Source organism: Bombus terrestris, chromosome 10, assembly GCF_910591885.1.
Source record: "Bombus terrestris chromosome 10, iyBomTerr1.2, whole genome shotgun sequence".
NCBI lineage: Eukaryota > Metazoa > Arthropoda > Insecta > Hymenoptera > Apidae > Bombus > Bombus terrestris.
Window position 1 is genome coordinate 19,879,757 of NC_063278.1, and position 23,890 is coordinate 19,903,646.

The following is a 23,890-nucleotide window of genomic DNA, read 5'->3' on the forward strand; positions in this document are numbered from 1 at the left end:
GCTACTAAGAAAGTAACATTTATGTACAGGATGTCCGAGAAGAATGGATCAAAATTTACACTACGTATCAATGTGATAAAATAGATAAGAAAAGAACCAAAACAATTAATACAAATTTCTAAGCGCTTACAATTCTTCGATAGATCATTTTCACACGCAAATTTACCCCTTTGACCCCAGTAATACATAGTATCACTTTTGTCCCAACCTTTATGTCACACCCTGTATATCAGAAAGTGTAATTCTGTCGCGGTGAATTTGTCAGACTCTCGAGTTGTAGACAGAATTTTTTTAGATTTAAGTATCTCTTTTAAATTAAAGTTATGATTTATTGAGTTGTCGGAATTTGCTCAGAATTGCTAAGAATAATACTAATCAATGCACATTTGGTTCAATCGTATATCATCGCAAGATCTTAAAATGAAATTTATAATTCACACCAGGAAAGGTTCAAGACTTCGACATTTCGACAACACAATACGCACTATGTGTGCGATTTAATCGTTAAAAAGCATTAATACCTGTGTAATTCATACGTTCTAGTCATATACATATGTATAAATGTGCAAATTAATCGTCCAAAAAATTGTCAACGTTCTACGAGCAATTTATCGTATGATTTGGAAATTGAACAAGATAAACTGAAATCGTCGCATTGTTGGCCTTGCATTGATCTTACAAAGTTTGAGGACGAGTTTGTTCAATAAGACGCAAATTATATAGCAAAGGGTTAAACATCAAAGTACATTGTAGAAGTGATGAGAATGAGATCGATTAAAAAAAAAATGTCTGAGAATGATTAATGCGTCGTTTTAATACTACTCGACAGATACTGTAATATGAGAAAACATCGTTAAGCACGAGAAACAGAATGAGAAGCGAGAAAAAGAAGTTTCGTTAATAAGGTGAAAATGTTCCCTTTTCCTAAGTTACAAAATAACAATCTTAAAATACTATTAGTAACGTGAAATGATATACTGTTAATTCCATTATACCAGGTATACGTTATCAAAGTTCTAACGTTCCTCTATGAAGCTTTGTGCGACCTTGTCTGAATGAATAATCTAGTAAAATAGTATAGGATAATAGTAATTGTTGGTAACAGAATACTGATAGCGCTAATAGTTATGTATCCTACTCATGTTTGTAAATCTGAAGAAATAAAAAGAAGGAAGGTAACAGGGGGAAATGCGCCTAAAATTCGAGCGTAGCTGACTAGCTTTCTATGTTGATTTTTGTATGCCGTTAGATGTTGGAAGAACGGACGTGTAAAGGTTCAATGACAAAATATGCCTGTCGATGTGATATCAGAAAGTAAGATACAAGTGATGAAATACATTGTACAATTCGAACGGTTAGCTTATGTTAATATTAAGTTGCTGGTTAAGTTGATTATATTTGAAAAAAATTGATGTGTCAAAGGAATTTGCATTTTGTCAAGCAAAATGATGTAATAGCGAAGAATTCCGTTAAGCGATTTCGAAAAGAGAAAATGTAAGTACTCGGTTCGAATAATTTAACGAAATAAGTTTGCCACTCGATCAGTTTCAAGATCAAGTTAGGATAAGATATTACGATTTATTTATCGAGAGGCATTTGTCAGGAGAATGGATTTTTATGAGAATCAGGGTATCGAAATTGACACGATGGTAGAGAAATCGAAGGTAGAGATAAAGGTAATGCAATAGGTATATATTTTTCAGGCAAGCACACAGGCAGGGTTGATAGGGGGGACTGACCTGGGTGACAATGGGGCTGTACTCGCTAGCCGTTGTACTGGCCGTAGATTTAATAGTTCCTGCTTCGTCAACGCTGACAGAAACAGCATCTGATGGTCTACAACTGCGTCTTCTCGTAGTGTCGTCTTTATCACGTCCAAAGTCGAACCTTCTGGCCTCGTGTCTACTACCGAAAACGATTTCGCTCTCAGTTTTTTCCCTTCTAGGCCTCTGAAGACCGTCACGACCGAACGAAAAGTCCGTAAGAACCGGCTCGCCGGTACTCACGACGTTCCCTTTTTTCCCGACGATACCGGCAACGCTTATCTCGCTGCCACGCCGGTTACCGCTTGAGAATATGCTCGATCTTGCTGAGTCTGACTTCTGTAAATATGCAGAGTGTCTCGCGGAAGGAAAAAAGTCGGAATTCTCGCGGCGGAAAGCACGTGCAAAAGCGCTGGACGTGTTGCCAAGCTTCGAATCGCTTTCTTGTCGTCTATGCGCTGCTTTCAACTGCTGTTGCTGCTTTTGATGATGCTGTTGCTGCTGCGAATGATTCTCATACTTCCTACGAGACGATAACTGATCCTGCCTCTTTAACGTTTTCTCCGTGGACGACGAAGAAAGGTGATTCTCGTTAATACACTTGCTCGTCTCCGTTGTCTCTTGCGAAGGTTCTTGTTTCATTTTATCCAACCGTTCGTTAAAACCCTGAAAGAAGCGGGTGAAATCCCACTCCTTCAGTAGAAGTTGCTCCTCCGCCTCGGAGCGCCGGTTGTTGTTAGCCGTGCCGCGATCGTCTGACATCTGACTAAGTTTCTAGGGAGCGCGCACGAGGGCGATAAACAAAGTGACAAAAGAAAAAAAAACATTCACACGAAAAGAAGAAAATCATAGGCGTGCGGTGATACATAACGCGAGCTAGCTGTGATATGGCAGTGCATTGCGATCAAGTGTAATTATATCAACCGGTCAATGGAATTCATTTTCTAACGTACTGACACACGTTCCACACGAAGCAAGATAATATATAAATAATAACATCTACTATATTTTATACGATGTTACGCGACATTGTCATGAGAAACATTCCACGATACGAAGCTACATGATGAAACGAAATCGTGAGACTCCGATTGATCTCATCTATCCAACTACTAGGAGCAATGATCAAGCGTCGTTGAAAGGAACTTTTCAACTGCGAATTTCGGAATATTTTATTTCGAGCAACGCTCGGTGCATACTCGCGTAATTATAATCTTTCTGCGAATAGATCATTATATACACTGTACATCGTGATGTCATCGATTGGCTCTCGATTTCGCCGATCCCCTCTTTTTCCTCTTTTTATATTTATATTCTTCGTATGTTTCGTATGGTTTTTTACTGCTTAACAACGGTGCTAATATTATATATGTAGCGGCGTTATGAATATATGTTTGTATGCCATAACATATAGTCACCAAGCGTATAATGTATCGTGTGAAAACAACGGATATACAAATAAAGCGGTTTCGATCGTTGGAATTGCACAAGAATAATTAATATGGAAATTGACATGTGTTTCTGACTATTTCCGACTAACGATAGATATATAACACAACAGAGAGATATATCTATAAAAAGGGGAAACATAAATACAATGCAATCGTTTGTATCTTCATTCTCTCCTCCGATTCTATTAAAATCTGATCTCGAAAATGTTGAAGCGTGTTCGAAGAATGGAAAGAATTGAAAAAATACATGGATCGCTCTATGAAAATGTAAATAAACGACACAAGAGTAAATATTACATTCAATCCGTATGCGAAAATTGACCGATCCGTGTCATCATCAATACACATAAAAACGACAAGAAGGCGCTAAAAAATATTACGTTGACTTGCATTTAGGTTGACCCATAATTGGAGAACACTTACCCGTTTCATGACTAGCGTACGATCTCCTGATTCTTCTTCATCAGGGGTCGGTGGAAGAGGTCGATTTGGTGCTCCACCTGCGCGCAAAAAATAAAATAAAAGTATTTACTTTACAATCGAGATGGAAGTTTGTTGCGGGCTTTATTCCGTAAAAACTTTGACAGGAAAAAGAACTTTAGAATCAGCTTTGTTTCCATATCATTCAAATATTCATTCAAACGTAGTTAAAGAATAGACTAAGACAAAAGCTTGCAACTCAGCTTCTACATGTACATATTAGGTCGTCCAAAAAGTTTCTTTCGTTTCATAAGGAAGTAATGGTTGCACAACATTTTCCGTTTTATATTACTTTATCGAATTACGTATGATCCATTTTGTTCTATCAAAATAAAGATCACAACGTTCGACAGATTAGGTTTCATGTTTGTATAAAGATGCATCGTTGTAAAAGACGTGTCTGTAAAAGAAGACACTTTTCGGACAACCCAATACATATATTTTTACAAGATTTTCAAAACTTTTTACAAGATATAGTAAAACACATTTTTTACAATGATTAATAAACTCATAACCTCCGATATCACGAACGATTATACCGCTTATTTTTGTATACAAAAATAATTCTTATTCGTTATTTCGTCTCATATGAAAAGTACGTCTAGCTAATGAATTTTCAAAATCAATTTTTGCAGATACAAAAAAATGTTGTAACAAATTCTTCTCTACTCTTCTACAACAAAATTACTCCTATCAAATTACATACATATTCCTCAAAACCTTTTATCTAAAATATTTTCGATCTCGTCGATGGTATCGGGTGTCCGACAAAACAATTTCAGTGGGACACCGTGTACATTTAAAGTGAATTTTCATGCTGTGTTCTAATCTTTTAATTACATAATACAGTATTTACATAATTATACTTAATTGAGACATTCATATAAATAATATGCATTTTCGTGAAAAATATAAAAAAATTCTTGTTCGATGTCCTACCTTTCGGCTTACCTTCGAGGTGTGAATTCTGAGCATTGTGCGACGATGTCGACGATGGATCTGCCGATGGTCTGAAAGGAGAAAATTCGGGTCTGCAGCAACACACATAGAAATGAAGAGGATCATGATGGCGCACGAACGATGCGGAATGCGTGGTGTATGTTGCGTGGCGATGCGGCGAAGACGACGATTCGAAGCAACGTGTCGAAGCGGAATGAAAGATGAAATCAAACAAAACAACATCGGTAAAATTAATTTCATTTTTCCTTACATATAAAATATATAAACATATAAAGTTAACTGTAAATTATTCTCTGTTTGTTATTTAACATTAATTACTGCACATTGATTCAACTTTTTCCTCTGTCGCGACAACTATTTGTTAAATGACTACTCTATTAGTTAAAATTCCTCTTTCAAACGAAAGATTTATTATTAATACAAGTAAAGTTCCCACCGATACAGAAACCCTGAATAACAATTTAACTTATTATTTATTAGTGATTTACAATATTACATTGTTGTTTTGTAAGCTGATATAATTATGAATATAATTTGATGAAGTAATCTTGTGCTGGATATAATTGAATATAATTTTCTTTGCACAATCTTTGTTAAAAATGGGAAGTGATATACATGGTAATTGTTATTTGATAACGAAAACGTTATTATCTAGCAGTAATGAATTCTTATGATTATGTCCCTTTCGTGATAATTTTTGCGATCATCGACAGTTGCAAACTTTAACCACTGATCGATTTTACAATCCCACCCTATTGTTTTCACCTATTATACATCGTTATTCCATAGTCCTACATAATATTTTCATCTAAGATAGCCTTCTTCGTTTTCTAACGTAATTAACTTATTAACGTAATTGTTTGCAACTGAACGAGCCTCGTGTCACAATTGTTGGCAACTAAGTGATTGCGGATCTTGCCATTAGATGGTATTGACAAAATCCGCAATCACTTAGTTGCCAACCCAATATTAAGCAGTTGGAAATATCTTACAAATCCTTTTATCTGCAATTTTTTGACAATATTTTACAAAAATATCGCTATAAGAAACACGGAACCATTATTAAATATTAAAATTGAAATCTATTGCTACGAATAATCGTTACAAGAGTAATCATACAAAATTTCATAATATTCGATTAGATAATATTTATGATCAGTTTACAATATGATATCTAAAGAGCTGAGTCAGCAACAGATGTGATGCCAGAGGCAATCATTTTACTATTAAATTAGTCGAGATGAGCTCAAGCATTAAAACTCTATAAACAATTTTTTAATTTTGTGTAAAATCATATAGCATCAAGCTGATATTCTTACTTGCACTACACGAACGCGTTGCATGGATTTTCACAAAATTTTCAGGAGCAAATATGTATTATCTTGAACTTTAAGTTCAACTAAAAGTTTCTTTCGATCTCTCAATTATTTGAATCTTCGTATAACAGTAGAAATAATTTAGTTCGAAATATACGAGATACGCTGTATCAGGATGAAGCAAAGAACGGGAAAACAGAAAAGATCGTGTTCTGTTATAAATAGCGACGATCATCTATCACTGAAGGGTAAATGTAAATTCCTGCTTTGTCGCTGTTAAATTGATAAATTAATTTCTCTACTTACAAAGGTTTCGGTGGGTCGCTAGCAAGTAATGTGCCATCGTTCCTTGCGTTATTTCCCCCTGCATCTTCAAGATCGTCGTCGCTGTCGCTTTCAACGGACAAAGCCTGTAAAGCGAAAGAAATAGTCTGAAAACAAAGCAGGTTTTAATCGACGTTTTGAATCACAAATAACGCGATGCACTACGATACTAATCCAATAGGAAACTGAAACATTCGAAGAAGCTTATAACGCTATAATGTTGTTATGTATACTATCGTGCATAAGTATTTGAACATTTGGTGTAATCCAATCAAAACATTGATGTTTCCACTATACTCTCAATATCGTGATAGAAGAATGTTCCTCCACTGTTAATTCTTTACTTCTTGCCGTAACTGGCATCAAATGTTCTGCTAAATTGAAACTGAAACAAGGAATATACTTGTGTCAATCAAGTACCACACTTGTCTCTAATAAATAGCTGACACTTCGTAGAATCTGTAGAAACTTTTCAAGTTTAAACGTATATTGCAATTATCGTAAGATCTTCACATTGCATAGATACGTGGCCTTAAAGTCACTAAACATGGATGTTGCTTTTTTATTTATGCTTACTGATGTCAACTATTATTTTCATCGGTACCTACTAACCGAGTATACAGCTAACTGAGATAAGATCAGAGGTGAAAATTAGATTACACAGCGTTATTTAACACGTTGACGCCGGCGCCGATATTCATAGTTTTCTCTGTGACGCCCGAATACACAATCTGCTTCGTGGGGCAACGCAGCGTCAGATTAGACTGTTCGACACGACCGGAATTTTTCAACTTTGACCTCAATTTATAGTAAAATTACAAAAATTATACGATTCCTGTTGGATTCAATGAATTCCGTGGTCTTCAACTAATACATTGATATACAATAGTTTGGCAATATCAATTTGCATATATTTATAAATGTTAAGTAAAGCTGACTGGAGCAGCTTTGATCCTAATTTTGTACTCTTTTCGATTTTTCTCAAAAAGTCTAACGCGAATTCTGACCATCGCACGCAATTCTGTGAACATTTTTCTATAAGAAACGTTCATAGCGCGAATCAAAAAATTTTTCAATTCCGTACAGGAAAAAAAATAGTCATGCGTGTTCGTCGGAGAACGTTGACACGCGTGAGGAACATGCACGACGAAAATAGTGTTAGCTTACGTTAAATTTTTAAAATAGACTGACAAAAAGTCAATATGTATGCTAGCTACTTCCAAAAATCACAAGTGTGTTATAATGTTGAGATAAAATAATATAAACCTATTTTGTACTACCTATTTTTTGAAATACATGTATGATCCATCGCGATGCACGCTGCCTCACGAAACAAACTCGAGTGACCCATCGGTAGTGTACGCCGCTTCACGGGACAGACGCGTGTGACCCGCCGATGGTGCACGCCGGCGTCAACGTATTAAAGTGTATTTTATATATTTGCAATAATTTAGAAGGACCCTAATAATACTTACGCAGGATAGTGTGTATCGCTGTAACACTTACTTGGTCGAGTATACTGGAAGACTGTGGCATTTGTTTATTGTTTTGATCATTGCTGCTTGCGGGTTGACCGGAGTTGGATGTTGATGACGCAGCCTTATGCTGCCTGTTCGGCCTTGGCGGGGCCTCTGGGCCCTGTGACACACCAAGCTCGTTGAGTTGAGCGGCCAGCATGTCCAAGTCCTACCACCCACACACACACACGCACAGCCCCGTTAGTCACTGTTCCGAGACACCTCCAAAAATTGTTTAAAAGCCGCCACCAACCAGCCAGACGAAGCAAATAACGATGGTACAAAAGATGCAAGCTACTCTTATGTGAAACTGTTACACTGTCTGTAGTACAGTGTAAATTGTTTGTCATAAATCGAATTGAATGATTTGAGATGACGATGAAATTCGCGGATAGATTACCGATTTTTTTATGGTTGGTAAGAAACAATAATTTGGGTCTAAAGTTAGTCATTAATTATTATCCATATAATCTAGATCTGCTGGTTCGTAATGTTATGTTTAATTCTAATTGGAAAGAGAATTATTTGAAATACGCTACTTTGCGAAAATTCCGATAAACGCTACATAAAGTAAATTGTACATTGTGTACAAGGAATTTTTAATAAACGACTTCACTGCATGTACGAAAAGAACTAGTTCGAATAATGACAATCGCTATGTTTTCTTTTTCCTAATAAAATTTTCCTTAACACTTTACCGACTGCTAGCGGTTCAACAGCATACGCATGTCCGATTGACATCTCAGGCGCAGATTCTCCCTGGCGCCGGCTCTGTTTCTGTTTAGACTCTCCAATACCATTATTTTCGTTTATCACGAACGATAAGTTTTTTGCAAATTGGTATAAAATTATGGGAGCTTACAAAGCACCGCAATTAACGCAACTGAGCAAGGTACCATAGTAATAAATAACAAATTATTATTCAAATAATGAGAAAGATTGTCGGCGATAGAAAGCCGATCGATAGGCTATCGGTCGGTAAGCGTCGGCGACAAAAAGGTAATTAATAGGCTATCGGTCGGTAAACGTCGGCGACAAAAAGCCAATTAATAGGCTATCGGTCGGTAAAGTGTTAACATTTAACGTATCGTGTATAGGTAATTGCATCTATAGGTTACGATTGGCCACCCTGTATATGATATCAAAATCTTCTTTTATATCAAAATGATAGATTCAATTAACAGTATTGTAATGATCTCAAAGTACATATACATATTTATACTAATGTTTCCTAATGATCTTAAATAATTACTGGATCATGGATTAATACGTAATGCCGTCATTGAGAACGATTATCGAACAGATACATTGGTGGATCATGAAAATGAATGGTTCGTTTCTTCTCCGGTATTTTTAATGAAAACTAGAAAACGGTTATATTATTATACTGTATAAGAAACTACTTATATGACGCTTATTTTTAATAAAAAGAAAAAATACCAATATGTTATAAATGATACGTTAATACAATGATGGATAATCCTAATTCACATTCGAGCTACATTTTACGCATTTTGTTGTGCACACGTGAAACAAATTAAACTGTTTTAAATTAAACACAGTAATGTGGACGATCAAAGGACATAAACACGCTAAACAAATATAATTTGCATTGTAGCCACAGTACCTCATGAACCGAATACAAATAGACGATAATTTGAGCAAAAACATGATATCAGTAGAAAATCAATTACGAGAATACTTCATAGAAAAAAATTCTAGACTTGCATCGAAAGCTGCATTGTTTCAACCTTGTTCTATTTTTCTTTTTTTTTTTTTTTCAATAAGTACGCAATAAATTACAAATAGATAACGCTTTTTTCTAGTAAAATTCTCTTTAAAAGAAACACAGCTACAAACAACGATATGTATATTATTGGTCTTGTCTGTTACAAATCTAAATTAAGGAAAAGAGATAAGTAGATCGCTAACGTGTGGCAAAATTGTGTATAAATAATCGAAGTTTATGACCATATTTTACAGATAACTTTATCTGACCTCCCATTGATTATTTTCTTCAATACTTTATTAACATGAAACGTTGCCTCTATGAGAAAACTTTTCAAAAGTGTTTATAAATCATAGTTTATCTTACGATTTTATCGGTCTATTATGTTAAGAACGTACTTTAGCGAGTCAGACTCGCTAAGGTACGGGAAGGGGTTAAAGAACGCAAATGAAAAAATAATTAATGCAACGTATCTATCGCGAGGAATAAAAAACAACAAAATTGTGATAATTTGTTACTTCTTTCTTTAACAGTGTTCAATTATTATCAAACCATGATTAAGTTAAATTATAACATAAACCGAAAATGGCAACGATAAACTTGTCCGTTTCCTTGATAACTAACATTATGACAATAGTGCATTAAATGATGACATTAAATAATTATTATGTTACTTCTGAATTTGTTTTTCTACGCCGGAACAACACATATACATATGAAAAAGAAAGAATGCCAACCGGGATAAGATAGTCTCAATCGTAATTGTTAGTTCTTGTTCCGATATGTGTCCATAATAATAACAAATTGTATATAATTTTAATGTCGGTTTAATGAAATATCTCGTACGTTGATAAAAATGTTAAAGATATATTTCTTAAAATACCAACAATTACAAACACAACCATGAATTGCACTTAATGCGTTTAAGCAGTGTGTAATCGATCTCCGTGAAAGCATACATTCAGGGAGCTTGTCTGAAGCATTCAAGAACGTTATATCGTCTAAGTAATGGGGACTAAGCACGATAGCAGTAAATAGTACACATTTGCTAAAGATAAAATTCAGAAGTGTTGTTGAAACTTCGTATGTATAAAAATAAACCAAGCAAATTATGTAGTAATACCAAGACTACGTCATAGCGTGTGTAACCTGTTTTATAGACTGCATGTATAAACAATTAAAAATGTTACGCGTAGAGATAAGAATACGTGTAACTGTATGTATAAATGTAAAAATGGGAATGTAAAGAGGAAAATAAGTGTACGTGTTCTTACCTCTGGCTTCCTTGGAGGCAGCTACGGTACGTGTGAACATGGAAAAAAAACAAAAACCGAATAATTTCAAATCTGCGTGTAAGAAGCGCGCGCATGTGTTTATGTGGATATATCTATGTGTGCGTTTATAGGCGTGTGACATGTGTGTGCACGTGTCACGTTCATGAATGCAATTAAGTATACGCGCCCTAGGAAATAATTGTGCAATTATATTTGCGTGCACGCCAACGACTTAATAGCAAAATAGAAGGAAAGTCTACGTGCTACTGATTAAAATATGTATCTGTTTATGAGTATGTAGCAAAAGAAAGATATAAAGATATATATTTATATATACAATATAGTCTGATTTAGATGGAAACCAATTAAATATCTCAAATGATATGGAAGATGCGGAAGAGTATTTCAGGCAAAAGTTATAGATGACCATGAAAGTTCTGGGGAAAATCACAATCGAATGTTCAGAGAGAAACCAATATCTTTTATTGCATATTGTCATACCTTTCACGAGTATTTTCAAAACAATAACCATTCGTATCTTTTGCACAGACCGTTCCCAAGATATTAGTTTTCAAACGTTGTACGCTGTCGGTGTTAATATTACTTGACATTGTAGATCGCAAGGTTGCTCATCCGGACTTTGTACATCATCGCTCAAAAGTATACCGACGCTTGCTTACTTACAATAAGCTGCAACAAGCTTTCATCAAATTCCGATAAATTGATTCTTCGTAATCACTCTAGTTACGTATAATAGTACGTTATACTGGGTTGGCAACTAAGTGACTGCAGATTTTGTTATTAGGTGGTAATGACAAAATTCGCGATAATTTAGTTGCCAACCCAATAATCTAATTAAGTTGATCTTCAAAAGTCGATATATAATAATAAAATTGGTGTTTGTAATTGTAAAACTTTGTAGAATCAATATTTCTTCATCTGATAAACTCTTTATCTCCAGATTCTTTGATTTTTTTAATTATGAGGCGGACTACGAGGATATAGAGACTCCTGGTGTTAATACAGCCAGTGTTTTTTAAACATCAAATGTATATATTAGTATATATACAGTGAAATAAATCGTCGTTCTATTTTTTAATACCCGATATAAATTTCAGACGATTCCATAAAAAGGTAGTAAGTGTTGCTTCTAATTATTGATTCATCCTTAATTTATACAATTTGATAAGATTCACGTATCGTTAGTACAAATCGACCAAAACGTCCAGATACTTGTGAACGATAGCGTAACTTATGTCTTGCAAAGTATTGCATATAAGATGTGGATACTATCGAACAGGACGTAATTCTGCCGCGTAACAATAAAAGCTACCGCGCAATGAGTTGATTAGCATATAACTGTTTTCACATAGCTATTTATATTTACAACACATTTAACTATTTATTATTAGAAATGGTATTAAGAGCATCGCAAACAGATTCGAGCTTTCCTGGAAAGTTTCAAACACCTCGTAACTACTTTGGTAAAGAAAACGGGGAGAAAAGGAATAAATTTTTGTAAACTCAAATCTAATAGTAAATAACTTCATAGTTCTAAATATAATCGAAACTTGACGATTATGTTTAAAATACCCTTTCATAAATAATTTAACGAAAAGCTTGCGATAACTTTTTACTTCCATACAGAATTCGAATAAAATTCAAATATGAGCATATCTGTTGTATGTACGTAATTTCTAATCTCTCAAAGTTTAAGTATTACTTATAGGAGATTTGACTTTTCCAAACATCATAATTAGAGTGCGGGTATTTATATAAATTTATATTTTTATCATCGCAATTAAAAAAATGTTAACTTGAATAAAGACTTTTTTCACCTATTAGATATTATAACGTGTGCTGTATTTCGAATATTAAGCATATATATTTTACGTTATGTGTACACGTTCTGTAAATTTTTCATAAACACATAACATCCGCAGTCTAATAATAACACTTGTATCTACGTAAATTTATTCCTGAGCATACATGCTGTACCCAATCTCGTTCCTACTTATCATCTTACTGATTTGTTATCAATATGAAGAATCAATCGAATCAGAATTATCGATTTTGACTTATTGAAGTTAAATACACGAATATATACCGGATTTTCGAAATTGGAACGATTATTTTCTCAGAAATGAAGTCCTATTTTTAAAAAATCTTATATTTTATTTCCGATTTATTCTTATGTATGTGTTATTAATGTTATAATGATATTACATAATCGGCTATATATCACCTTTGAACGTTACCATTTCGAAAATATGCTTGAATACTGGTTTCCATTTGAAATATTAATCATGCTATTCTCAAGAATTTTCGAGGTCTGCAAGATTAAACATCTGATATTTTACAGCTGTTGTTTAGAACGTATGTTCCTGTATCTTGCACACTCTGCGAGATATTTAACCGTTTCCATTTAAATTGGACAAAGTGTATATATATACGTAACAAAATATATGATACACAAAATACATTAAGTTGATGAAAGGCAGCAAGAAGGCAAAGTAGGATAAAAATAGCATGTACTTTTCTACAATCTTTATAAATTGGAGTAGTTTGTAGACTATATCTATCTATATATAACATGTGTATGCTGAGTCATCTAACGTTAGAACTTGGCATTTCTTCATCAATTTTAATGATACCAGAAAATGTCCAAGGAAAAGATATTTGCTATAAAAGAAAAAATATTATGACAAACAAATTTTTGTCGCGTGATCATATTTTCCAATGTTTTAAGGTCGTCTGTATTTTTTCTGATAAACAAAGCAATGTTTTTATTGTTGTAATATTGAAATAAAACAATTTTGAACAGATCAAGCGATCTTTCTGAAAAGTAGTCTATGTTATGGAAACAATGTTTCCATGTTTAGAACGCAACAAATTTATTATCCAGTCAACAGACACAAAGCCACATGAAAATATTCGAACTTACATTTGCAACTTTTAACGCAATCAAACATGTACGTCGGACAGAAGTATTTAAAACAATGTCACATCTACAGGAGGAAATGCAAGAGAAGTACCTAGATTCTAAATCATATCCTTTAAATTGGAAAATTCACCATTATATATTTACATTTGTTTACAGTGAATTTATTATAATCACAGATCCATAGCGAGTCACGAAAGTATTTTTGAATGCGTATAAACAATATTTACAATGAATCTCCGCATCAGGTATAACGAGCGATAAACTCAATTGATGTCAATAAAAGAAGATTTTGAATTTAACGAGTTTTTATAAAATAAGAATATAGATTATTCTTAACGATATGTATAGAATGTCAGATGTAATTGATAAGCTTAAAGATATAGACGATTAAAATTACGTACCTAATGATGTACTGTGAGTATACAAGCAACGTTATCGAAACTGCATTGACAAAGTGAGGTGGTTGCATGGTTTATAAACCTTTTTATTTGTTTTTTTTTTTTGTATTTTTATTGCGATAAAATATCATCGATGATATGACGTAAAATATCTTAGATGTTAAGGATCGTGCTTTTATTCGATCGAAAGTACTATGAAGAAACTACACCTAATTGAAATTATTAATTGCAAAAAAATGTTGATACTGTACTGACAAAACTTTTCGCAAACCACTACCTAAATAACTGAATCATATATATTTATATCGTTGTTGATTATAACTTTTGTTATTTGTGTTTTTCCTGTAACTTGATACATGATAATTGTCGAGTGATAATGATCGTACAAAGAGGAAAATCCGAAAACTTTGTTTTCTCCATTTTTACGATATAAAAGCTAACGATACTGAAATTTTTACATTTATTGCTGGAATTTCTGGTAAATACAAGCATGCGCGTGTATCAAAAAGGAAAAAGATAAATAATTTTATTTTAGGAATATGCTAGTATCAGTGAATCAGCTGACGAACATTTCTCTTTATCTTACACATAGTTCATATTTCTCACTTTTAAGACCCGGCCTCGTCCAGATAAGTGTCCCAGAAATTCAAGTATCCGAGGGGGAAAAAAAGGAATGTCAGTAAGATATCGATATTTAACACGAACATAAAACGCGAACGCATCGATGATAACACGATATTTTTCCTTCGATTGATAAAATGCGACTGAAACTAAAATTATTTAGTACTAGCATGCGTTCATATGTTTATAAAATAATTTTATTCTGGCTTTTATCCTTGCAGTACTATGTGGACATTTATACGTCATCTATGTCACAGAGAGGACAATTGTAACAGTACATCTTTGGTGAATATACATATACAGTATAAATGCGTGATTGAAGTGTGAACATGATGTTTCCGTTGCTCTCAAAGTAAGAAACATTAAGCATAAGTAAAACAGAGATAAAAGTTCGTTGGTATTGAAACTTGCACAATTTCTAATATAATTCAAATTGAATCATACGCGATGATTGTTGATATCGTTTTCCTTGGAGAAACTTCGGAAGTGATAGGAAACATATAAATTTGGAAAATACGTTCACTGCGTTTAATCGAAAATCTACTATTTAATCTCAGTCCCAAGAAATGATTCATTTGCGATTTTAAATAAAATTCCGTGTTAACTTACAATGCCAAATATAGCAAAATCTGTTGCAATTTGTAAAACGTCGTTGAACAAAAGAAAAGTTGAGAGTACATTAAAAAATTTCTTTTCTATAAGATATAAGTACAAGTGCGTGCGTGTGTGCGCGCGTGCGTGTAACGTTGCGAATTGCCTGTGTACAGAGATTTCTAGCCCGAAATTTAATTGTTTATAACTTGCATATCAACGTTCATGTTTGTTTCGGTTCCCAAAGGAGGACTGCCCCACATATGTATGTCACTTGTCGAAAGTTGCAAAGGTAAGCGTTTGGATACTTCCATGTACCTGCCTATGTAGATTCTTTTCACTATAGATTATTACTAACATATACACATATACATATATCAAACAAGAAACGCCAAAAATCTTGCGAATATTGGAAAATATTAATCGCGTAGAAAAATCTCTTTGCCATGATATTCGTCTTTTTATAATGAATATCTTAGTAATTATAACGATCAGGGCAAAATATTTTTATAAACGTTCCGGAAATTACAACTGGGCAGCGGTTATACGCATAACGTACAAATGAAATTGCTCAGAACATCGACGTTGGCAACGCATTTGAAAATCATGGAAATCGGTGAGCTGTGCCCTGATCGATATAATTATCAATACTTTTCCTCTTCGAATCTAAATCTAAATAAATCTGACATAATCGGTCAAACGTATAAGATACCGATGTTAAATAACTCAGTTTATTTATTATTTTGTTATTGACATAAAATAAGTGTCGGAGGAGAAGTTATAAGATACAAGAAAAAATAATTGCGAAAACAAAAAATTGAAAAGACTTACCATAGGTTTAAACACATGACTATTTCTTTGCGATGCAGCTTGTCCACCAGAACCTCCACTACCAGCCCCGCCAATAAGAGGTTGATGATTGGATGGCGGTGTTGAAACTTTATGAGGTTGCCGTGGATCATCCCTGGGTGTTGGAGGTAATGGCCGAGATGGTGGTTGGGGGTCTGGAACTACTATACAGTGCAAAAGTAATTACGTAACATTTGAGAAAGTTTATTCGGTGTGACAATGGATAGAAATTTTACATAAAAACGTAGACGATAATTAGCGATATACTATCAAACGCACCGATTAATCTGTGTGGTATAGCAGGGCGTGCAGGTGGCCCTGGTTCTGGTATATCTCTTTGAGTTCTGCTACTCGGTTTTTCTTTAGCAGCGGGTGGTTGTGGATTTACTTCTTGGGTTAGAGTCCTACCTTCCTGAATTTGTTGGAAATTTCTACGCAAAGTATCACCACCAGGTGCTTGAACAATGGATGACGCTTCACCAGCTAATGCCGGTTCGTCTTCTTCATTTTCACTACCGCTATATCGGTAATCGTCTCTTTCTGTGTGACAAATTACAGATAACGGGTTAGAGCGATTAAGCAAATTATCGTTGACGAATCGCTTCGGCGTGTCTTTCGTACCTTTCTCCTGTTTACGCTTTTTACAGCGGTCAATATGATCTTTAAGTTGTATCCTAACTTGTCTCTCGGTTGGTTGGTCCCGAATAAATGGATGCTTAAGGAGCTGCTCTGTATACGGCCGTTGATGATAATCCTTTACTAAAACCGTTTCAATAAAACCGTGGAATTTCTTCGCCCACTTTTTCGATTTGAGTCTTGGTGGTGGATTACGTGGGATCAGAAATAAAGCCTTTTGTGTGAATTAAGCATAATCAATAAAATTAAATTTCACCCTTTTTAAAACAGAGTAGTAATGTAGAAGAACGGTGAAGGAGATTCACAGCCGTTACAAATACTCACTCGCATCGGATGAAGATCACAAAGCGGAGGTTGTGACTCGGCCATTTCTAAAGCGGTAATTCCCAATGACCAAAGATCGCTTCTGTTATCGTATGTAGCATCAGGATTTTCATCACAGGCTATTACTTCTGGAGCCATCCAATATGGCGTTCCAATAAATGTATTTCTTCTACCTATTGTCCGATCTAATTGTGCGCTAACGCCAAAATCAACTACGGCATAACGGGATAAACGATTACTTAATCATTCGAACGATTTAGCAACGAACGACGCTGTATAGAGTTGAAATATCGTCCAAGTACTATATACTTTAGTTAAGATATAGATGGTCGAGGAACATACCAAGTTTAACTTCAGCATTATCGGTTAACAAAACATTTTGTCCTTTGATGTCCCTGTGTATAACCTTATTGCTGTGAAGATAACTAAGCCCTCTCAATATTTCCCGTGATATATAAGCAATCCACTCCTCCTTTAAACTCTGACCTTTAGTTGACTTGACAAGGTCTGTAACGGAGCCAGCTCCGCAGTACTCCATAACCAACCACAATTGATCATCCTTTCCAGGTGATGACTTCTTCACGAAGGCACCGTAATACGTTGCTATATTTCTGTGATTCGAATACTGCAACACGCAACATAAGGCAAATAATGTGATCTCGTTCTCTTTGAATCCGTTTTACAAGGAAATATTCATATTCTTTACGGCACTGGTATACTCACCCTTTTTAATACATTTATTTCTAATTTGATTTCTTCCTCTTCATCCTGAAACAGATAATAACGGAAATTAATTACTCGTAACACGTATAATTTGCAATTAATTTTCATGATATCTGAGAACCATAGTTACTACATATCTTCGAGACGTCTTCTCGATACTTGATAGTTGATAGTTGACTCATTTTAAATAATTGTTTCGATATGAAAAAGCTGTTCAAATATAATGTAAGATATAGTATAAGAATACTTCTACTTATATTGTTATACTCGACAATATTTATGTTAACACTTTACTGACCGCTAGCGGTTCAACAGCATACGCACGTCCGACCGGCAGCTCAGGCGCAAATTCTCCCTGGCGCCGACTCTGTTTCGGTTTAGACTCTCCAATACCATTCTTTTCGTTCATCGCGAACGGTAACTTTTTCAAATTAGTATAAAACTATGGGAGCTTACAAAGCAACGCAACTGACGCAACTGAGCAAGGTACCTTAGTATTAAATAACAAATTACTGCTCAAGTAATGAAAAAGATCGTCGGGGACAAAAAGCCGATTAATTGGCTATCGGTCGATAAGCGTCGGCGACAAAAAGCCGATTTGGCTATGGGTCGGTAAAGTGTTAAGAAAGTTACGAACTTTATAAACGAATATCTTCCGACTAAAACGAGATCTTCTGAACTGTTTGTTGAAACATTTATGGCTATCAAGGTATTATGAGAAATACTTTTAAGTTGAATACTATTGATTACTGTCAGGAAGATAAGTAAGTATAACAGTATAAATAAAAATAACATATTCATTTGCTGATTGAACATTTTACAAAGTACGCAGAATGCTGATCAAACGAGTATTCCAAAAATAGATATAATATAATTCTTCGCTTGCAAATACGTAGGAAGGACGTCGTTTGAAAATTTCGTTTGAAAATACATACGTGTATTACTTGTAATTATATTGTTTAATTGAGAAACGTGTTTCTATCATTTAATGTTATTTCAATTTAATATTAAAAATTATATTCAAATCGCGTCACAATTTTATCAATAATTAAGTATAATGTGGCAAAAGTGTTCTATAGCTTGCAGGAAATTATTCAAGTTAATTGTGATACTAAAATAGGAGTCGTACATCGTCAATCACGAAAGCCTACATATACTAACCGAATTTTGTGTATTTCTAGCCTATCAAAGAAAATAAAAACGCATTCTGTAAGAAAATTATTTATACTTAGATATCAATACAATTATCATGAATGTATTCATGTATATATTAGAAATTACAAACCATTAATTTTTTCAACGCTAAGAAGATAACATGATATTATTTATAGTTACTATATCGATATAATATTATGTTACTTATTATTTTTATGATTTTATATAGATACAACAGTTTAAAACTTGTTCGTAATTTTTCTAATATATTGTCTTATATCTATTTCGCTGTTTTATTTCTTAATAAAGATAGAAGCGAATAAATAACGTTACATTTTTAAAATATGTGTCCTAGCGTATTAAAGAACTAGCTGAATGTTTATATCATCGTATCATTTCATTAGATGATTTGTTTGATTAATTAAAAGTTATTTGATAACAGGGAGAAAAATTCTAATGTCACCACTGAACTATAGATCTTTATGCAAATTTATATTTTTCAAAATATGATTGAAAAAGTAAAATTATTTTACTTGCACAGCGTTATCGAAAGCACTGTACGTTGGATATTTTATATATTTTTCGTATGATGCGCATTTTTTGTAGTTTTACGCTTTCAAATTTCGCATAAATGCATCAAAACTTGCAGTCTAGCCTTTTCGCTGCGCAGCGCTCAGAAACGAATTGAGCAGTCGGCGTGACAGTGGCAGATCAGTCGCGCGGATCGCACGACGCTCGGAGAAAGATACTCTGACTGAGTGTCTATAGGCGCTGTTCGTAGCGAAAGAGCTAGTCATGAGATATTAAGTTGTCCGAAATGTTTCTTTCGTTTTATAAGGAAATAATAGACGCACTATGTTTTTTGTTTTTTATTAGTTTATTGAATCATGCACGAACATAATAATAGAAATAGAACGAAATGGATCATACTTAATTCAATAAAATAATATAAAACAGAAATTGTTGTTCATCTATTATCACCTTATGAAACGAAAGAAACTTCTCGGGCAACCTAATATTATTCGATGACTAAACTGTTAGCTACGTAAATCCGAAGAAGACCGATGTGTCATATATCGTAAACGTTGTAAATATGATGTAAGCCGGAAGCCATACTAAGCAAACATTTAATAATCAATAAGATTAAGCATATATACTTACGCAATTGTATTTATTTTTTAAATTTATCAATTAATTAATTTATTTAGATTATATAATTAGATTAATTTATTGGATATTTAATTTATTAAGAAATTAATTGTAACTATCCTAAATAAAAATACGTGTTAAATTATCTTTAATAAATATTACTTTATACTATCTAAAATATTTTTTATCAATCGTGGATACCATTCACTCAACAAATCATGATATCGATAGGATGTTAGAGTTTCTTTATACAAATACAATTCAATTAACACCTTATCTACAGTGCGTTTTGACAGAGCATTACAAGTTGTGTTCGGTGTTATATTCGCTTATCGCACGAATGATAACAATAAAATGTACTTCATGTATAACGCATTTAATGATCATAATGTATATGGTAAGTTTTGAAAAATCTGTCAGTACACAAACCTACATCGTTCTTAGATTTATATCTACAGTTACGGCCTTGACAGTTTTCTTTATAATTGTTGCGTACCATGTTTCTGGAATTAAACGACAAGAGTAATTAAAGAGTAATCGGGAATTAACGTGAAATTATAAAAATTGCAAAACTTGAAATAAATGCGGCACGGGCTCCTTTTACTCGATCACTCTGAAAGTTTCCCAGATATCATTTTCTCACCAAGTGTCGTATTTTTAGAAACTACGGTAAAAAAAGAAATGTTTTTGAAAGAAAATTTGATGAGCATTCTAATGGATACTTATGTGGTTGACTGCACGTACAACTTTTCCCGCGTAACTTCGACGTTTTAAATATCTCGCTTATCTTTTATGATAAGCAAAAGTTTCAGAGGAAAATTTTTTTCCTGGAATGTCAAGGTTACTGAATTCTACTTAATGAGGATAGATATTTTTATCATCGTGAAACGATAATTAAAGTCAAGACGAATTGAACAATTTATATTATTAACTTCATGGTATTGTAATTAAACGAGAACATAATTAAAAAAAATTACCTTATTTTATTATATTATTACCTTACTATTGCTTAAAAAAAAAAAAATAGCCTTAAGATCTACCAGCATAATCAGTCTGTATTATACCATGGCGCCCGAGTTTTACAAATTGTCTGGTAAGATATACCTAATCAATGATGTAATTTTTTAGAAATACTTTCCCTCCGAGTCTAGAAACAGCAGACATCAGTTTAATACGATCATTTGAACCAGATACTTACAATTTAAAAAATAACTTTTAAAAACAAATTTCTTATAAAACAATGTTATTTTTCTAATAAAAATATAACTTTAATATCTTTCATTTTATTCTTAAATTAGTCCCTCCTGGTTTATTATATTCATTATATTTTATTTATTATATTAGTTATTTATTATATTCATAACTTTAACAGTGGTTTTTTTAACACACCTAGTCTTTCTTAACTTGAGAATTAACAGTAATTATCAAAGCATATTAGCTACAGTAATCGTGTATAGCCTGATCTAAACACCAAACAATAAGACAATGTAACAAATCTAAACACGTCATCAATGCTCAAGTTACGTCAGTGTTGTTTATTGGAATAAATTTTTATTTGGACGATAACTTCTACTATCTCACTCGATCCCTTATTTTAACCGCACGTTTCTTAATCACTTCCCCTTGTCTAATTAGGTTGTCTAATTAAAATTGAAATGGATGTTCCTTGTCTTAAGATATTCAGACAGTTCGATAAATGGAGATCAAAGCTAGCCCTGGAGCTGAATTTCTCAAAAATATTTGAGAGATGCGTCTTGTTATTGTTGTACGAAGTTTTATTTCAAACTGTTTCGCAACATTCGTGCATTCTTCTCCTCGGAAAATTTGTAAAGAATGCATTTGTCGTGTATGCATTCTTGTGAACTATACACGTCGAAGAATTTAGTCACTGAGAGACTATTGCTAGTTACCGATACACGTAGTTAACAGTGGAAAATTTTATAGCTAAATCTACGTACGGTGGCTGCCGAAAGTATTCATACGCGTGTCCATATATTTTATAATCATAGTATAAAATTTTAGTTTTTAATCATAGTTTTTATAATCATGTTATGCGAAACATTTTGAAATTTCATTAGCACTAAAATGACGCGCAACTGTCATGGTTACATTGGCAAAATTCTAAGCAATTCTGAAAATGTATACAGAAAGTTGCAAAATATTTTATACAAATCAAAAAGCTACTTAAACATGCAATTATTCGCAATATTAATAAATCGCAATATTCAACGACGCTTATCTTTATCGATCATCTTGAACGCTTTATATACTTAAAGTCACTATTCATATCGTGCATTAATTTTTTACTAACTATGAGTTTACGGTAGGTATCTTGCAACTTGTATATATATTTTCAGGTTGGCTTCAAATTTTACCAATATAATCATGAGAGTCGCGTATTTCATTATAATGCTAATGAAACATTAAAATGTTTCTTCTATAAGACACGGTGTAAAAGTTTTGTGTAAGTGTACGGATACTTCCGCGAACCACTGTACGTACTCGAGCAATTATTTACATTTCTTCGGATACAGTAATCTCTACAATTTTGTACACATTCTGAAAGAACATTGTTTCTATATGGACAACATAAGAAATATCATTAGTCATTCTTTTTCATTTTTAATATAATTATTATTATCATAACAATAAAATCATTACGATTGTAATATTTATTATTATTATTATTATTATTATTATTATTATTATTATTATTATTATTATTATTGTAACATTTTAGATGCACACCGGGGTATATAGTCAAAGAGGAAGCCAAAATAAAGCAAATAAATGAAGAAACTGGAGGCAGACTTCTAGAATTCCGGGAGAAAATAAAGACGACCACAAAGAATGAAATACCGAAAGAATGTAGAGGAGAGATAAACAGCCAGGAATAGGGGGAAACGAAATGGAGGGAAAAATGCAGGAATTCTACGAGCAAGAAGAAGCTGATCAATGGGCGAAGCAAAGGACGACCGTTGGTATTAACGTCATAGAAGAGTGAATAAGGAAATACGGAAAGAAAAAGATAGGGGAAAGAAGGAAGAAAATAGAGAGATCAAGATCGTTGAAACAATACAACAAGTGGAAAACAAAGGTGGGGCAAAATAGCGAGAAGAGAAGGGAAAAGTCACAAAGCTGAAAACAATAGCGAGATTTTAGACGTGGAAATGAATGGGAAGGAAGTAGATACTGGGTGGAAGTGAATCGGAAAATGTGTAGATTATGCGAGGAGAAAGAAGAATCATGGCAACATATATGGAGGGAATGTAAAAGTCTGAAGCGATGAATATAACGGAAGAAGAAATTATGGCGGAAGAAAGCGAAGGAATGAAATTGGTCCTGGAAATCGGGAAGTAGAGGAAAATAAAAGAAAAACAGACGATCCGAGAAGAAAAATAAAAGTATAGAAGGTTAAAGTTTGGTCATGTTAGAAAAACGTTAACTAGTTTCTTATTTAGTGTTTTATATTATTTGTGTTAAATCGTGCTATAGTAGTCTTTCGTGTGTCTCGGAAAGGGAAGTATTGTTATGAGACAAAAAAATAGTATGTTTTAAAGACAGTTACTTACTTCTGTAACGTCCATAACTTTGATGGCTGCCAATTGTCCAGTTTTGGTATGTCGGCCCTGCAAAATAAAAAATCAACTTATTAGTATTGGTATTCAAATAAAACTAATGTTAAA

General features: G+C 33.5%; 1 protein-coding gene across 14 annotated transcripts in view; it reads right to left on the reverse strand.

Moving 5' to 3' along the window:
- Nucleotides 1-23,890, reverse strand: part of LOC100650469 (serine/threonine-protein kinase mig-15) — a 79,560-nt gene that overhangs the window by 17,295 nt on the left and 38,375 nt on the right. For 2 of the 14 annotated variants that reach the window (XM_012319962.3, XM_048409659.1), the window contains exons 3-15: nucleotides 23,777-23,833; nucleotides 17,901-17,945; nucleotides 17,520-17,802; nucleotides 17,178-17,389; nucleotides 16,839-17,067; nucleotides 16,497-16,757; nucleotides 16,200-16,381; nucleotides 10,815-10,835; nucleotides 7,801-7,980; nucleotides 6,277-6,380; nucleotides 4,634-4,725; nucleotides 3,638-3,714; nucleotides 1,740-2,102 (exon numbers count right to left, since the gene is read on the reverse strand). In XM_012319962.3, the coding sequence (XP_012175352.1) occupies nucleotides 1,740-2,102; nucleotides 3,638-3,714; nucleotides 4,634-4,725; nucleotides 6,277-6,380; nucleotides 7,801-7,980; nucleotides 10,815-10,835; nucleotides 16,200-16,381; nucleotides 16,497-16,757; nucleotides 16,839-17,067; nucleotides 17,178-17,389; nucleotides 17,520-17,802; nucleotides 17,901-17,945; nucleotides 23,777-23,833 (2,106 nt within the window). Of the gene's footprint in view, nucleotides 1-1,739; nucleotides 2,538-3,637; nucleotides 3,715-4,633; nucleotides 4,726-6,276; nucleotides 6,381-7,800; nucleotides 7,981-10,814; nucleotides 10,836-16,199; nucleotides 16,382-16,496; nucleotides 16,758-16,838; nucleotides 17,068-17,177; nucleotides 17,390-17,519; nucleotides 17,803-17,900; nucleotides 17,946-23,776; nucleotides 23,834-23,890 lie in introns of all 14 variants that reach the window. The other 12 variants (XM_012319964.3, XM_012319968.3, XM_012319952.3 and 9 more) reach the window with 11 other exon arrangements.